Consider the following 18,418-nt stretch of genomic DNA (forward strand, 5'->3'; position numbering starts at 1 on the left):
AGCTGCAGATCTTGCAGCAATTAAAAAACCCAACCCCAAAAGAATGAGCTAATCTCCCGTAACTGTCACAAAGCCAGGGCTGCTCTTCTTAGAATTAAATCAAAAGTTTTCCTTATACATTTGTATGAAGTTTAACAATAAATGTTGTAATTTAATGTATTGAGATGCACACTGCTGTCAAAAATAGAGTGGTGCTGAACAAAAGGGCTCCCTTACAGAAATACACAGACAGCACCTAGGATGCTATAAAAAGAGCAGATCTCTCTTTCTGAATGTACAAAAGGAGCCTCTGCAGAATTTCTGAACACCCGTCCACCAGGAAACCCACACTGACTTTCCAGATGCTACGCTCTGCTGCTCCCCTGGGAAGATGGGACAGGACAATGCTGGGCATCATTCCAATTGGTTTCTCTGGACAGTGACATAGCAGTACCACTATCTCAAAGACGAGTCTCAATCTACTCTTAAAGCCAGAAATAGAGTGTATATAAAGATTTGGTTATGGACGTATTAATGTAATGCAAGAAAAAAACCCACACCACTTACCTCCATAAACTCAAATACAGGCAAGACTAGTTTAAATACTGATTATAGGAAGCACTTCAAACACATATTTGCAAATTTTGGAGGGAAAAAAACCCCAAACACAAAAGGTCTATTCATGTATTAAAAAGCAGCATCACACAGCCTATCAGAATGTTATCTTTGCCCTGACCTCCCTGTGCCCAGATACTGAGATAGCAACACTTAAGTAAGGAGGTAATATCTTGTCAATTAATTTGATATATATTAAACAGTCCAGATTACTTAAACCACAGACAAACCTGAAATTACAGATTTAAATACACAAAGACTTCCTAAACTTTGGAGCTATTTAGTTTTACTCTCCCTCTCCTTGTGCTTAAGCATCTCTTTCCACAAAGATCTATATCTGAAAAGACAGTGACTTTTTAAACCTTATTACCGTTGTCGATTTTCTGAGCTGTTCTTGGATCAAAGTTCAAGTATTTTTGTAAATCTGGAGTCCAATTTCTTGTGTCATTTTCACTGTATCGTCCCTTCCAACGTAAGTGGCTCCAGGGATTTTTTAACTGAAGAAACCGAAGTCCCTAAAGAAATAAAATTGCTGGATTCATCTTCTCAAGGTAATTTTTATATTTATATTAACACAGAATATGGACTAATCGCTCAAGAAAATACAGCATCATTAACCTTTCTGGAATTTCCCAATGGAGCTCAAGACAAAATAAACTATATCAGCCATTAGAGCAAAAAAATCAGCAGCTATCCATTGCAGACAGTTTTCAAACAGGCATCTGAAAACATCTTCGGTTTTACTTGATACCTTATATTCCCTTATGTCCAAGACTGCATATGCATGGGTTGGAACTAAGCCCCATTTTTCTCCTTCCTCTTCAGACATCACCCCTGTTGCTGTTGTGATAAGGACATCTCCCTTGTGAAATCTGTTCAAAGAGAGGTGAAAAATAGCTTAATTATTAAAAATCTTGCAAGTTTCAAACTAACATTTGCAGATATTGTAATAATATGTTTTTACATTATTAGTGTGACCCTGCTTTATAAAAACTGGAATACATTTTTTTCTGCCAGCAGAAATCATTCCTGAAAAAGCTTGAAAAAGTGAAACTATTTTCTTTCAGTATTTAAGTATAGGCTTTAGATGAAAAATATATTTTCATATAATTTTATAATTTCATATTTTTATAAATAAAAATCAGCATTTATCACCTGAACTTCAATCTGTGTCACTTTTAAAGACATTCTTCACACATCTAGAGCTGAACACAAATGTGGTTTTATCAACATTTAGCTAATCGCTGCATATAGCAAATTCACAACTATGTCACACCACCCCTCTCTCCCCGCTGGATTCTGAAGGAGCTTCCCAAAACCTGAAGAATGAGAAGTTCATGCTCCTATACTTTTGCAGGTATTTACACTGAAGTTTTTTGTCCCCCAGGACAGGCCTTAGAGAGTCTGAACTGTCAACTTACAACTGAGTTCTGCAATTGTTCCGAATTGCAATTGTTAATTTTGCAACAATTATTGTTGTGAAAACACACCAGCATGTTTCCCAGCCCATACTAAAATCCAAGTACATACTCAGCATCCCTGGACAGTTTACAGGGGCACTGGGCTGTAGATCGACACATTTTCAATCTAGTACAGGTGAACTATAGTGATGCTATAATGGCCAGACCCCATCCTAACTGCAGTCACACCTCCAAATTGCAGCAGCAGAGTATCAGGAAAGTTGTTGGCAATCAACTGAGAGCTGCTAACCAACTGAAAAAGCACTGTAGAAAGAGAGTCATGCTTTTCTATCATGAATGCAAATGTTCTGGTTAACAGAATATCCCCTTTCTACTGCATTGAAACTGGCCACATAAAACCGTTTTGAAAGTCAAAGTACTTGCTAGCTGACATTTATAAATTACAGCTTTATCTTTCACCATAAGTAGAATTGTTATGGCAGGTCTGAAGATCAGTACTGCAGTTCTGAAAGACTTTTGCTGCTCCTCCAGGAGATCTACTAATGGGGCGTAATAGCCAAGGTCTTGTGATACGATTAGAAATACTGTACTGTATCTGCTTGCTAAGGACAGCAGATCAATGCCAAAGATCTGGGGAACTGTGTGGGAACACAGAACATCTCCTTCTACATTTTAAACACTTTTAGCTTGTATATTGGTTCCAAGCTGCTCTTCTCTGACTTCATATTCTATTTTCTTCATCAAGAAATGGCTATTTTTTTTATTTCACATGTGAAGAAGAAAAATCACCTCAAACACAATTCCACAATATTTTACTCTTCTATCAAAACCACCAGTACCTCAATTCTTCTTCCAGAAAGCAATGTGGAGGGTTTATAAAGCACAATTTGTAGCAGTACCAAAAAGCTATTAAGGATCTGTGGTGACTGTACTGCTTTTAAAGTGGTAACACAGCTACTACACAGCAAGCATTTTAAGTACTTAGGAAATTAAAAACTTCTACCTCTGATGAAGTATTCTGAAAGTACTTTCTTTATCGAAAGCTTGATTGTCAGAGTGCATAGCAATTCTTTCAGGTATCCAACCAGTCAGTGCATGGAGATCAATATTCTGAAATGCAAGCATTCAAAAGAAATCAGAGCAGATGATCCATCTGTAAGTATATGATGCCTGTACACAAGTTATAAAAAAGCCTTGGAAGAAACCAAGTATACACAAGTTACAATATAGCTCTACACATTAAAGGCTCAAGATTAAGACTATATTAAACAAACAAAATCTTACTTGATTAGGTTAGGACAACATTTCAGAGCAATGGAAGCATAAGAGAATGATCAATTGTGCTCAATTCTATGATGTGTTCTATTTAATTGATTCAGAGACTTTTTAAAGCAGAGTCTCAGAACCTATTTGGAACTTTGCTATTATACCTGCATTTTAAATTATTTAAGTTTTACATCTAAGGCTGAGGGTTGGGTTTTTATCCTGTTTGGTAAAGCTGACACTGACATATATTTCCATAAAAAGCCACTTTAATCTCCCCATTTTATCTCCCTGAAATATTGGTTATGCCCTTTTCTTTCGCTTTGTATTCCTCAAAGTAAAGCAGAGACTATAAATGCTTGAAGTGTTAATAACCAGCACTGGGGGGTAGGAATTTGAGGAATTACAAGTACACCACAGCCTGATTATACAAGGAAGCTATAATACAGTTGAAAAAGAGGGGCAGGAAGCATGGAGATTAAATGTCACAAGCCAAGCTGTTCTTCCAAATAATAATCTTCTTATTCTCATTGTTGTCCTATAACTTGCTAACAATAAGATTCTGTCCTCCAAAATAAAGCAGCCTAACACTGACATAAACATAAAAATGTATGCTAAGTTTACCCCTTATACAAAGCCACATTTGTCTCCGTTATTGTTTTTCAAAAGGCGATGATTACCTAGTATATCCTCCAAGAATGCAATTATTAAGACACCAACTAGAATGTGAACAGCACCATGAAATAAAAACATACTGTTAAAATTTTAAAGAATTTTAAATTAAAATCAGAAATTCTTCCTAAATAACAAACTAAGATTATGTGGGCTGCCCATTTCAGTAAACCGTCCTTCTTTGAAAGAATAGTTTGCATGTCGTTTTAGCTGCAGTACAATGACTGCTTCTTCAGTAACCACATTATAGGAACCCAATATGTATTTATGTAAAGGAGTGGAAATCTGATAAACAAACTTGCACAGATCCAAGTACTTGCTCCCTCTACACGTAACTAAATGACTAGCCTCCTCCTTTCCTAGCCAACTGCCCTATCTATTGAATGACAGTTCGAAATCAAAATCAGCAATATTGAAATGGGCAAAAAATAATTACTTCACCCAACACTGTCATCTAGATTTATAAATACATATCCTTCCCAACCATAAGCACCAAATGGTACAGCTAAGCATATTTGTGAAAGAAAGAAATAGAAAAAAACCAAGAAAATGTCAAACAAAATACTTGCCTCCCCAAGCAATTTACCTTGATTTCACTAGAAGGAAAATTATTTGACCCAAGATTATCTAAGAGGAATTTTTTGCCTCTTAGAAATAATCTAGTACTTACAGAATTTGATCCAGGAAAATCATATCCTCCCATGACCTTCATGTAAGCCTTTTCTATTAATGATACCCATAATTCATTCTTATTGTTAGAATAAGAGCAGAGAAGTTCCCCACTATGATCAACAGGTAATTGGTCATCTATGATTACCTGTGGGAAATAAACAAATGAAAAATCATCATAATGCCAATAAAGTATTTTGGAAGTATTTTGAAAAGCAAAACCAAACTCTCATGAATATACAGCTTTTCAGACACAACCAGTCCCGACCATCATTCTCACATATGGACACCTCTAACAAGCCTGCAATGGTTTGCCCAAGTGAACAAGAAATTCTATTCCAGGTCTATGGGTGACCTGTGATCACATGCCTTGCCTTCTCCTATGTAAAATGGGGATGATGACAGTACTCTCTTGTAAAGTGTCTAATACCTATTGTAAAAGGTAGCCACAGAAATATGGAGTGTAATTACCAGAATAAAAGTTTCCCCCAAACCATTTACCTTTCTAGGTACACCATTGATATGAAGCTTTACCATGTATTTACCACATGGATTATACTCTGGTTCTCCTTTCTTATTTTGAGGGTAAATAATACTGTTTAAAAAAAAAAAAAAAAGAGAGAGAGAAAAAAAAAGAAATCATGACATAAATGCCTTGGCTGTACATACACTGATAACAACAGAAGTGGGATTAACACAGTCTGTTTCTAGAATTTACACTGAACATAAATATGGAAGAGCAACTTCAATTCAGTAAAAATGACAAAGATGTTTAAATAGGTCTTACTTTTCAGGCCTTGCTCTTGCTGCAGTTCTCTGCTTAATACAGCAATAAAAAGAATATAAGTAACCTAAGTGTTTCTCTATCAGAAGCAAGGCAAACAAATTTATCTTACTATTAAACAAATATTATTTACATATCTGTAGTATAAATACAGTATTTGCCTGAATGACAAGTCAAACATTTGAAGAAGATGACAGCACAGAACTCACTGCTCTCAAAAAGAACACAAGTTCAGTTCTAATGAGTATAGGTTAAACCAAAAAAAATCCAGGAACAGTGTTTACACACTGGTCTGGCAACAGGCTCTTGGCAGTGGTGAAACCCATGCCAAATTTATCACAGGAAGCCAGTCAAGTGGAAATGAGATAGCGTTGTTAACATTAATTCTACAGTGAGATGCTATACCTGTTGCACAGCAGCTGGCATAGCAAAGCAGGAAAATTTGCATTATACAAAGCATTATAAAGTAAAATTTCTATTAAAACCCAAACAAAAGCTTCCAAACTATTTATTAGTCCTCCAAGCACATCCAAAGTTAAATGCCAGTGTCTGCATACATATCTGTATAAAGTTGGTTTCCCTTTCAGAAGTGCTGAAGCCAGAAGTCCCAGGGAGATGAAAGTGAAACAAATGCTGTTTTTTACTGTGTCCAACTGCAACTGTCATACACATTGCAAAAGCTTGGCAGTATTAAGTCTGAACAGACCTTAGAAAGCAACAGCTACTTACCTTGTGATCAATTTTTTGTTATATCTTCTTTCATATGCTGCACTGATAGCTAGTGATGCCACAAAAGAGCAATCTGACACTATTGTCTATAAAGAAAAGAAAGCCAGTGAGCCATTTACTAATAACTTAGATACTGAAAAACAAATGGGATATGTAGAGGGAAGGAAAATCATCAGTTAGTTATTCCCTTCTGTCCTGGGTTCAATCTTTCAAATGGGAAAGATTTCAACCAAAGAAGCAAAGTTACTACTGAAAAGACAGGAAATATATGCTTGCTCAACATGAGGCCCTACAGAGCAAACCAGTTAGAATTATTAATGAGAATCAGAGACAAGTGCAGACACCTCAGCTTTCACTCTCACTTACTCCCCCCTACTCAAAACACACTGTGTAATATAAACCATATCCAATGGCATATTCTACTGCTGATTCCAGTGTAGCTTGGGCCATCTGCAACTCAACACTAAGCAAGATGTTCCCGTGATTCTCAATGGGTCTTTCTGCTTCCTGTCTAATAAAAACTTTAAAATCTTGCTCATTGTTTTTTCCATGCAGTAACTTAAGTGAACAATTTGCTGCAGAGTACACCTTACCTTTTTTCCTAAGCATTATTTCTGGAAAATAGGATTTTCTGCTGGAATTCAAATTTTGATTTTCACTTCCATTGCTAACACAGCTGTTTATTCTCATGGTTAGAAAATGCATGTAACCTTAAGTGATATTATTTAGTTAATCTCATGAGAACCATGGAAAGCACTCTCACATTTGGGGATTCTTTTTTGGACAAAAAGGTCCCCTGCAATACACTGCTAGCAGCACACTTTTCTCTTTAGGAACAATTTACCTGCTTTATGCTGAAACTTGATACAGTATAAATCATCGTGGGGTTATTTGTTATATCATCTGGTCGCACCCACTTAGCAAACATTGCTTTCTGTTTGGGGGATAACGGTAACTTCCCACATTTATCACTAGATTTAAGAGAGAAAAAGAGTAGAAATAAGTCAGTAGCAGAAATAAATCAGTAGCAGTTTAGAAAAGCTTTTCATGTTATGCCTTGTCTTATATATGACTGATAGATGGTGCAAAATATGTGCAGAACAATTACACAATTTTATATACAGCTCTGCAAAACAATTTCAAAGAACACTACTGCTAAGTTTGTGATTTTTAGGGAGAACAAGCAAAAATATTAAAACCATGAAATGCAACCCAAGAACTTCCTTCATACAGGACCAAACAGGAGAACTGAATTCCAAAAAGCCATCTACAATAGCAGAAACTCAAATTCTTTACTTTATTTCAGTATGCTAAACTAATAATAAGAAGTTTCTTTAGTTCTGAAATATCAAGGCTTGTCTGTTTGACAAGCCGTTAGTGGAAAAAACCAAAAACCTCAAACTAACCCAAACCCAAAAACCAACCCCAAGTCTCTTTGTCTATTATAACTACGTAATCTTAACATATTATTATTGCTCATGAATAAAGGTCTAACAGTTACATATCACTCTTCCTCAGAACAGTCCTTTTATAGAGGAATTTTCTATCAATCACGTTCATTTTACAGGTAATAGAGGGAGCTAAACTCATTAGTAAGCAGCAGAATCAGGAAATTGACCCAAATTGGCAGCACAGCCCAATATTATAAAAAGCCAAATAAAATATTGTCCTTATAGGCTTGAAGATACAACTGCAAAAGCGTTACAGAACTGGATCAGTTTACATTGAAATTTTACAATCAGACTAGAAGAAGGAAGTGGTAGGATTTAAATATGTCTCCCTAAATTATGCTTAAAAGCCTATTTAAACAATTTTAAACTGGCAAAAACAACACAGAAACACCAAATATGGGAAAGCTTTGGAAATAAAAGTAGAGTTCAGGAACTGAATCACACTTACGAAAAGGGCATAGGGAAGGCAAAACGTTCCCTCAGATCAACGCTCATGAAAGGTACATATTCGATGCCATTAATTTTTGAAGTTTTCCTGTAAGTCATAAGAAAAGTCACAAACCTGTAACTTTTTCAAACTGTTTCAAACACCAAGTTCCAAAAGGTAACAACAAAATTAGTTTTTAAGAACTAAAAAGACACAGTGCTTGTGAAAATATCTGTTGAAAATGAAACCATCACAATATTTATTTGGGTTTGAAACATGCAGTACTTGATGACTCAGTCACTAATCCTGCAAGGACATACCTGTGGACAAGTCACTTTGCCAGGATCAAAATGATTATCAGCCAATTAGCAACACTAGATTTGGGGCAGTTATTTTGAAATACTTTGTCAAACAACAAAAATACTGCATGTTTAATACATTTTTTACTAAAATGCACAGAACACCTTCTAAAAAATGAGAATCGTATTTAAACATGAATGTAATTTAAGTTTCAAACAAGGAGTTAACTGAAAAGAGCTATGCAAAATATTTTAAAATCAAATCACAGAATCACAGAATGGTTTAGGCTGGAAAGGACCTTAAGATCATCCAGTTCCAACCCCCTACCATGGGGAGGGACACCTCACACTAGACCATGTTGCCCAAGGCTCTGTCCAACCTGGCCTTGAACATTGCCAGCGATGGAGCATTCACCACTTCCCTGGGCAACCTGTGCCAGGGCCTCACCACTCTCACAGGGAAGAACTTCTTCCGTATATTTAACCTAAATCTCCCCTGTTTAAGTTTGAGCTCATCACCTCTTGTACTACTGCTACAGTCCTTGATGAAGAGTCCCTCTCCAGCAGCCTTGTAGCCCCCTTCAGACACTGGAAGCTGCTCTGAGGCCTCCACGCAGCTTCTCTTCTCCAGGCTGAACAGCCCCAACCTTCTCAGCCTGTCTTTGTATGGGAGGTGCTCCAGCCCTCCTCTAGACCTGCTCCAACAGCCCCATGGCCTTCTTACGCTGAGGACACCAGAACTGATTAAAGATATGAAACAACTTGAAGCTCTCTTGCAAGACTGAGACAACAACCCCCCAAAAAACCCTCCCAAAACCCATGCAAATCATCCACAAAGCTGGAAACATTCAGGCACTGCAGAGGAAAAAGGTGAAATTTTAAAAAGGCAATTCTTAATGCTCTGCCACTTTTCCAACACTTGTGCATTTCTATCTTCATGACCATATCCTCGGTCCATTTAAGTCCTCTAAAGTTAACAAGCAGACTAAATGTTTTATGATCAAATCCTGGACAGTGTTGAGCATCAGCTCTGTCACAATCTTTTTTATTGCATGAGGAGGAGGAGGAAGGTTGAAACACCTACTGACAATGCCTTTTTTTTTTATTTAAAGATATATTTATAGTTTTCAAAATTGATGATTTAGGCTAAAGATTTTATGGATTATTTGAAGCTTATTCCACCTATAATAAAAATTGAAGCAAAAGGAACTGGATGTAATAGAAGTCCTACAGTCCTACAAAATATTATTCTTCCTCAATTTCTGGTGAAGTAGTAGTTGTATAATCTATAAAAACATCATTGTACCTTGGCTTCTCAGAGCCGAATCTTTCACGTGTTCAGTCAGGTAAGTTATGTATAACATACAAAAATAAACCTATGAAAAATAATCCTGGCAGTCAGTTAGAGGAACTTGCCTTCTAAATACAAACTAGAAAGTACGTTCTGTGAAGAAAAGCCACTAATTACATCACCATAAAGAATACAACAATTTATTAATGTGTAGGTAATACCAGCAATAGGGTAAGAGGTGGTTTTCCAACCCTCTGTTTATAACCTCGTGCTTCCGCTGTTTCAATCTACTGTGTAAGGTGCACAAAGGATGTGAGCACAAGTGATGGAATTTAGAAAAACTTGTCTTCAACTTACCTCAGAACTTCAATCTCCTCTGCAGTGTATCTCTGACCTTGAGGTTCACTAGCTTGCACTGCTCTGATTGTCTGTGGTTTATCATTTAAAGAAAAATCAGGTCCCAATGGAAAGAATGTTCTGACTGGATGATTTGGTTTAGCTGCAGTTGACTTCTTCTGAGATGACTTTGACATAGATTCCTTCAGTGCCTCTGCTCTAAAGCAAATAAAAATTTTGTTTACCATGATAGAAATGTAGTTATGGTTCAATAATTGATTTGCTTGGTTCATGTTCCCACATATGTTAAATGGAATGAACAAATTCCAAGTTGACCACCAACACTTTTCTAAGAAAAAAAAAAACAATTTCTGATGCCAGTACTACTATATGTTCCAGAATTCATTAAAATATAGCCTTTCCAACTCACATATAAACTACTTGTGGCAAAACTCACTAGATTTTTGTTGCTGTCATGGTTAACTCAGCACCACGCAGCTGCTCACTCTCTCCACCCATATTTCCCCCCGCCACAGGCAGGATGGGGAGCAGAATCGAAAGAATGAAAAACCCACGGGTTGAGATATGAACAGTTTAATAACTGAAGTACAGTATAACACTACTGATAGTGATAATAAGGGAAATAACAAGGGGCGAGAATATAAAACTAAAAGGGAAACGGAAAAAAGAACAATAAACTCAAGTGATACCCAATATAATTGCTCACCACCCGCTAACCGATACCCAGCCCGACCCGAGCAGTGATTCATCCCTTCCGTATGACTCACCCCAGTTTCTATGCTGGGCATGACATGCTGTGGTATGGAATACCCCTTTGGCTAGTTTGCGTCAGGTGTTCTGTCTCTGCTCCCTCCCAGCTTCTTGTGCCCCTCCTCACTGGCAGAGCATGAGACTGCAAAGTCTTTGATCAGGGTAAGTGCTACTGAGTAACAACTAAAACATTGGTGTGTCACCAGCATTATTCTCAGACTAACACCAAAACACAGCACAGTACCAGCTACTAGGAAAAAAAATAACTCTATCTCAGCCAAAACCAGGACAGTTGCCTTTAAATTATGTTAATAGGAGAATTGGTCTAAGTGTTCTGAGCTGTCAGATAATGAACAAGGCCACTGAAACACAGAGAAAGAAAACTGATTTGTGTCCCCTTATACCTTCAGGATTTAAACTGTCTACAGCTACAAAAGCAGATAAAAACCCACTAGCATTCTCACAACCCAGCATTCCAACAGCTTAAAGGCTGTGTATTCAGAAGCTATGTTTTGTTGTTGTTGCATTAAGCTGCTGGATAGTCACACACATGCAAAAAGTTTGGTTTGTTTCTTAGCACAGACTGAGAAGTGCTAAAAACCAGCTTATGCTGAAATGTAGCCCAACACAGTCCATTATTCAGCATCATACAGCCGATTTGAAAAGAATTGTGAACTTACACTCGCGTAATTTGTTTCAGATATAGACTCTACTTCACTAGATCTACGCATACAATTAGATTGCTACAATGAAATAAGCACGTCCCAGTTTCCAAATTGTCTTCCTTATGAAGGGACATTGACAACCTGATTTCAGCATTTTTATAAAAGCCAATAAATGTAGTACTCTGATTTATATCTCTGCATACTGAAGTAGTGCACTGATATCAACACAGTCCTTTCCTAATTCTGCATGCCCCAAGATTCCCAGAGAGCTGGCACAAGAGCTGCTGTAGTCAGCAGCATAGCAGCTGGCAGCTATCTGCACGGAGATCTCTACAGGAGTGAGCTCTACTCAGAATCCCTACTTTGCAGTACAGAACGGACATGCTAGATTGACAATCCAACTCAGAGTACACTTAGACCTGACAGCAAGTATGTTCACTAACATTAGCAGTACTCACCTATCCAGTGCTTGTCGAGCCAGCTGTTTCAGTTTGGACTGGAGGCCTGCTTCTGAAGTTTCAGTAGCCTTAAACACAAAATAAAAGAAAAAGCTACACATCCAAAAAAACAGCAGGATTTATAAGCTCAGTTTTTAAAATTCTACACTTACAGATTACAGCAAACTGGTTATTTTTTCCAATTCTCTTTTGAGATGAGCAAATGTGTTTGGTTTTGGGTTTTTTTTTTTTATATCTTAGTATAAAAAGCATACCAAGTGAGCAAATATAATTTTGCTGTTCTAAGTAAGCGTTCCTAGAACAGAAGTGGTATTTAAAATTCTTCAGCATGGGAAACACTACACAACAAAAATTCTCCAGAAGAATTAACCCTATTAAAACATCACGAGCAGAAAGAAGACAAAAACAAATGTTACCTATACTACTGAGCTTAAATGTGTTCCAAACCTTTTCCCCAAATGAGTCAAAAATAATCATGGTAACTTAGGAAAAAAAAAATTCTGAACATTTACTTTCAAACAAACAATTTTACTTTAAAATACAAACAAGACGTGCAAGAACAAGATTTTTAACTTGCAAGCAAAGGCATAAAATAAGCTGAGAGGGCACTAAAACAGGTATCAAGAGTCCTAACTTCTCTCAGTTGGCAGGTCAGCTATGACAGTTTACGCTTTTATTTTCCTTACAGATGAAGCATGGCTACTGCAGCTAAAGAATCTGCAAGAGGCACAGCATGAGGTGTGCCTTCTCCCGTAACACCCACTGGCAGGTTTCAAGCTCTAGACTTGTACCTTTACAGATTCTCCTGGGTCAGCTAGTTCAACTGAGGAAACAAAAGGCAAGCTACCTTCATGTCAAGAAACAAAACTAGAAACACCCTTTATAAGTAACTATTTTCATGTGCAATTAAATGACACTCTGGAGCTCCTGGTTAGAAAAGACTTTGAAAGATGTATGAAGATAAGCAGGAACACCAGTACTCTTATCTAGGAGTCAGCCATAGAAGAGGAGGAATGGCTGCTCTCCAAGTACTTCAAGAGTAAGGAAGAAATAACTCTCTCCACCTTAACATACTGAGGAGAAGGACAGAAGTAAAGCTGCAAGACAGCGGAGTTCCTTCAGTCTTCTTTCACCCTAGGAAGAAGGTGGCACTTTTTGATCACCCCGAGGGACAAGGCCTACAGTCATCTCAGCAAATTAATATGCTAGGCAAGATTAAAAGAAACTTCACCAGTATCTCAACTTAATGAAATATTTGATAAAGGCAATTGTTAATATGAGATAATTTCAGACTAACTTCAGTATATGTAAGTAATATTTGCACACACTGACACAAGAGAAGGAGGAACACAGCAGAGGAAAAACAGTATGCTGCCACAGTAAATGTTATCTAATAGATGGAAAATGTTCTGCTCCAGCAGCTCAAGCGGAAAAAACTAGAGCAGTTCTAGTCTTCATCTGGTTACACTGTATCACCACGGTATTTTAGCCTACATAATAGCAGCTTACAGAATTCAGAAAGAAGATTTTACTCTAGCACGTAACAAAAGTAACACTCCCCTCCCAACAACCCACATATATTTACATTATAAAAAGGGAGAAGAAGAGAAAAAGAAAAACAGACTTGGTGGAGTTACATTATGATGGTGAGCTCTTCCTGCAATGAGTTATTTAAGGCAACTGGACTTAAGGAAAAAAGCAGTACCTGTAATTACATTCTCCATCATTTACGTAATAGCCAATTGACCCTTGCCATTAATTTCAGTGTGAATTAAATTCACATATAACAGCTTTAATGTTGAGTACTGAGTAGTCAAGTAGTATTTTTACTAGTTTTGGCATCAGTAGACTGTAATTTTCTCAGAAACTGTTACACACAAAAATTCCCCTTAAATTGCTTCCTTTAATGTAGTCAGAAAGCAATATAGCTGACACATCAGCCAGACAACTTCAGTTTTAACTGGTTTAGTTTCTGTTTTAGTGTTGCATTTGCTTCAGAGCAAAAATTAACATGAGAAAAGTTCCAGAATATTTCTAGGTTTTAGTATAATCCATTTCAGGAAAAACAAATAAATCTCAAGTCCCCCTAAATTTACAGTGTTGAATAGCAACATAATACAAATACCAGAAGAAACAAAAAAAAAAAAAAAAAAAAAAAAACCAAAACAAAAACCACACAACAGTGGGAGAAGGAAAAAAAAAAAGGATTAAAAAATTAGGTTTTAGAAATACAGGTACTCCATTTTTAAGCCAGCCTTTAAGGGTCAGTCATTTGTGTAAGTGGAAGAATTTCTTACCATCACATAATTCCACCAAGTTAATCTGTAGCTTAACATACTGTTTTCAAACAGAGTTCCACTGCTTCTGAGTACAACTCAATAGCTTCTTCTGCATTGCCTTTATCGTCTTCATCAAAAGCCTGTGTAACTAGGAAGTGAGCACGCTCCAAGTCCAACTGTTGTTTTGACTTCAGAGGGTCTGTGTTCTGTGACTGAACTAAATGAAAAAGAAAGTATTTAGGTTTCTACAGCAGGAGACATGTAAAAACAGCTACTGGTAGTGAGACACTGGCAGTTCTAATCAGATGGGCAATTATCTATTTCTTGGCTGGAAAGCAAATCTTTCTAAACTTTGCTAAAAACACCTTTGCAAGGACAAGAAAACACCACCACTACCACCCCCTGAAGCAGAGATACACTCTCAGTGTATTTCACAAGTCAATGTAAATAGAATCTCTTTCATATTATATTAAGGACAAGGATGTTTAATTATGCAAAATAGAATCATAGAATGGTTTGGGTTGGAAAGGACCTTAAGATCATCTAGTTTCAACCCCCAAAATATTGCATCATTTGTGAAAATACGTCACCTATGGTAACATACAAGTTCCTCAGGTGTCTATCTTTAACATCATTTAATACCTTTATTAACGACCTGAAGAAGATGGAGTGCACCTTCATCAAGGCTGCAGACCCCAACAAACTGATTCCCTCAAGGACACAGCCACTATTCAAAGGGACACAGACAAGCTAATGTAACAAGCTGACAGGAACCTCAGGAAATTCAATCAGGACAAATGCTATGTCCTGTGACTGGGACAGACTAAGACCCTGCAGGGTATGGTTCTGCAGAGAGTCAGCAGGGTCCTAGCAGCGATGAAGGCTAACAGCACCCTGGGCTCTGTCAGCAGGAGCACAGCAGATCCCCCCACAGATGGGGGGAAGCATTACTACCTTCTACTTGGCACTCAGTAGACTGTATCTGGAATACCACATCCAATCTTGAGTCCCTAAGGATGTTTGGGGCTGGAGGACTTGGCCTTTTGAGAAGAAGCTGAGGGAGCACGGCTTGTCCAGCCCAGAGGAGAGATGATTTTGGGGGGGATCTAATAGCCACCTGCCAGTAACTGCAAGGTTATCAAGAAAATGGATTCAGGTTCTTCACTGCAGTGCAAAGAAAGGGAATGAGAGCCAGTGGCTATGAATTTAAACAGGGGAGAATTTGAACATCTACATATATAGAGAGATATAGGTATTAAAAAAAAAAGTATTAGAAAGACCATTGCACCCTCAGGATCGGGAGTCCAGAGGCACCAGGAATTTTCTGTTCTCAGGCATTTTTGCTCAAGTCCTGATTGGACATGAGCAACCTGGTCCAAAAATCAAAGTCTACAGTGCTTTGAGCAGGAGATTGGTCTATAGACTTCCCAAGGCCCCTTTCTGGCCAAGTAATTCTATAATTCTAACTGAGAATTGCAGGTGTACAAAAATTTGAGATTTTGGTCTAAGCACAAACACGAAACTGGATCAAACAAGGAAAACCTTATGAGAGCAAAGGGCTCTTTGCCTTCTCAAAGTCAGTAATTCTACATGAATACCAGAACCCATTTGCTTCCAATCCATCAGCTGAGGCTTAGATGTGAGTTTTTAATTTGTTCCTGAACATTTTTTGTTGCTATATTGAATTACTTTTTCAGGTTTGCTCTGCAGCTGTGGTTCCTAAGAATATTTAAAAGGAAAGGATACGCACACCCACATCCTTAGGAAGTAAATCTCCACTTCATTTCTGATATATCAGAATTCAAAGCACTGATGTGCTTGTTTTATTTGTCATCCTTCACAAAAGACAAGGAAATTAGAATAATGAAAACCAGCACACATCATTGATACATATTTCACAGCACTGAAAGGCTTTCCACTCAATGAATTTAAGCAGAGCTTTAATTAGAAAGCTCCTTACCCACCTGCTGAATGGAGAGCTTGAACTCTTTCCAAGTACTCATTTATTTTTTCTTGAATATTTTCCAAGTTGGACCCTGCCATCCCAGCGTAAATCAAGGCTTGTGCAGCTTCCTGCAGGGAAAAGAATTTGAGACAAAGTTAATGTTTGCTGCCTAGAAAATCACTTCCCATAAACGGAGGACCTACAGGAGCCGTAAATTGGGTGAAAGCAAGCCCCTGCATCTGCAAATAGACTCAATGGCTGCAGGGAAATTCTACTGGAAATAACAAATTTAAAGTTACAAATGAGATTATGTTCAAGATCTCACACATGGGACAAGCTGTAGTACTAAAAAAAAACCTTTGGAGATTCTGTAAGACCAGATCTTAGGTCTGCCTATATAGGAATGCATGGAATTAAGAGATTTTAAGTAAAATTTTTCAAGCATGCACTGAAATCAGTTCAGTAAAGCTCACAAGCAACAAACTGCCTTTTAATTTTAAAGCTGCAGACTTGGGGCGGGGGAAAGCTACTCAGAAATTATTTACATTTAATCTGCTAATAATGAAAGTAAATAAATATAAAAGCTCCAAAAATCAAAAGCATAGAATTTTGGTTTAGAAAGTCTTGTCTTTTCATATTACTCACCTAAAGCTATCACATTTGCAAAGTCTATGAATTTAAAGTTTCCTAGCTCCTCAAACTTTGTTTTTAAAATATTTGTACATACACCAAACACTGGATTAAAGCCTACTTCCAGGAGAGAGCATAGGCCTCCAGCTCAGAAGCAGAGTATATTATCTGCATTAAGGCTTTTTCCAGACTGTACAAATCTATTAAGAAAAAAGGCCTTCGGTTGCATAAGCTGTCTATCCATTCACTAAACTTATGACAAACATAAAAGGTTTGTCAGGGCTTTGATAAATAGAGCTGTCAGAGTCTCAGAAGCATATGGAGAACTGAAATTTGTCACTCACAAAGATAAGGATAAAAGCTATATTCTGTCCTCATTATTGACATGGAAAAATCCGCACGCTTTTGTGGAAGCGCTCATCTTCCCAGCAGCAGTAGAGGAGAGGAGGTTGTCATGTAGCAGGCTGAGTATGGAGGAAGGAGATCAGTAACTAGAGAGCTGCTCCACAAAGATGGTGCTTGGAGAGGCTGCTCTGAACAGGGCAAGCACAGAGCCATGGCTAGAGGGTTTCTCTTGTGTGCTTTATGACCAAGATTTCTGTCAAGCTTAGCAGTTTGCTCCAATACACATCTGCCTAGTTTACCCAAGCTTAATACTGATCCTGATACAACCTGTGCTTGTTATTAGGGCAATTTTTCATTGACAAGCATCACAGAACCAAGTACTTCACACTCTTTGTCAACATCCATCACCGTATCACATCATATAAAATGTTCACAGCAACAGAAAGGTAGATATAAGTGCTGTTCCATTCATATGTAGCAATTAACTACCATCAAGGGCTAGCATACAACTATTTTTCGCGGGGATAAAAGTGCACTGTAGATATCTGCTCAAAGGATATATATCTATTTGTCTGTGACACACCACAAGTACAGATTGACAAAACAGGTGCAGTACTGTAGACAACATATTGCAGACAACAAGAAGTTGTCTACATATGACACAAAGATCAACTGTTGGATTTTCAAACCAGTGCTGCAAATTTAATGCACAATTGATGCTGCTTCTGTGATTTCAAGCACAACTGTTTTGCCAGTTTTTAAGATGTAAACATAATGAAAACAGTCTTTTATAACTTATGCCTCTAAAGGACTGAAGCAGTTGACCAACTGCCTGCAGAGCCAGCATGCCAACTGTTTCCAGTGATAAAATGGACTTGCAATTCAGAGTTAGTGTAGCTGTGGCACACTACTCATGCCAAAACACAGTAGCGGCATTGAAGGGATCATAAATACTAACTCTGAACTAAGCTAACTATTGGTCATCAGTCTGCAAGTTGCTAAATGCTGGTCAACAGCCAAACTTAGCAACAGCCTTCACCAGTTTTGCTGCATTTGCTAGCCATAGGAACTCCATTTAGACAGGCCATTTGCTGTCTATCAGCAACAAACTGTAGCATTTCCTGTGCTTCACCCTTAAAGTCAGGTTCTTGCAGAATCCCGTTCAGCACCCAAGCTTTTCCATGTGCTTAGTAATTGCACCAGGGGACTCTGAAATGCTTAGAGCAGTTGATAAGAAAGTTGGTGACAGGCCAGAGATTATTTACACTGCTCAATAAAAAAGTAACCCCAAAACACTAGGTGACATTTTGTTACTATTCTTGTTTAATCTAAAATTGACAGTGATTCTTCAGGAAACAGCCGGAAAGCCAAACCTACGCAGGCTAAATC

General features: G+C 37.7%; 1 protein-coding gene across 6 annotated transcripts in view; it reads right to left on the minus strand.

The window, feature by feature from the left end:
* CAPN7 (calpain 7) overlaps positions 1–18,418 on the minus strand; it is a 35,143-nt gene that overhangs the window by 14,909 nt on the left and 1,816 nt on the right. For 4 of the 6 annotated variants that reach the window (XM_030510191.1, XM_032920380.1, XM_030510174.1 and 1 more), the window contains exons 2-13: positions 16,074–16,182; positions 14,169–14,326; positions 11,831–11,898; positions 9,958–10,155; positions 8,032–8,118; positions 6,977–7,103; positions 6,133–6,218; positions 5,121–5,214; positions 4,621–4,767; positions 3,019–3,125; positions 1,346–1,466; positions 965–1,109 (exon numbers count right to left, since the gene is read on the minus strand). In XM_030510191.1, the coding sequence (XP_030366051.1) occupies positions 965–1,109; positions 1,346–1,466; positions 3,019–3,125; positions 4,621–4,767; positions 5,121–5,214; positions 6,133–6,218; positions 6,977–7,103; positions 8,032–8,118; positions 9,958–10,155; positions 11,831–11,898; positions 14,169–14,326; positions 16,074–16,182 (1,447 nt within the window). Of the gene's footprint in view, positions 1–964; positions 1,110–1,345; positions 1,467–3,018; positions 3,126–4,620; positions 4,768–5,120; positions 5,215–6,132; positions 6,219–6,976; positions 7,104–8,031; positions 8,119–9,957; positions 10,156–11,830; positions 11,899–14,127; positions 14,327–16,073; positions 16,183–18,418 lie in introns of all 6 variants that reach the window. The other 2 variants (XM_030510201.2, XM_030510210.1) reach the window with 2 other exon arrangements.

Source organism: Strigops habroptila, chromosome 1, assembly GCF_004027225.2.
Source record: "Strigops habroptila isolate Jane chromosome 1, bStrHab1.2.pri, whole genome shotgun sequence".
NCBI lineage: Eukaryota > Metazoa > Chordata > Aves > Psittaciformes > Psittacidae > Strigops > Strigops habroptila.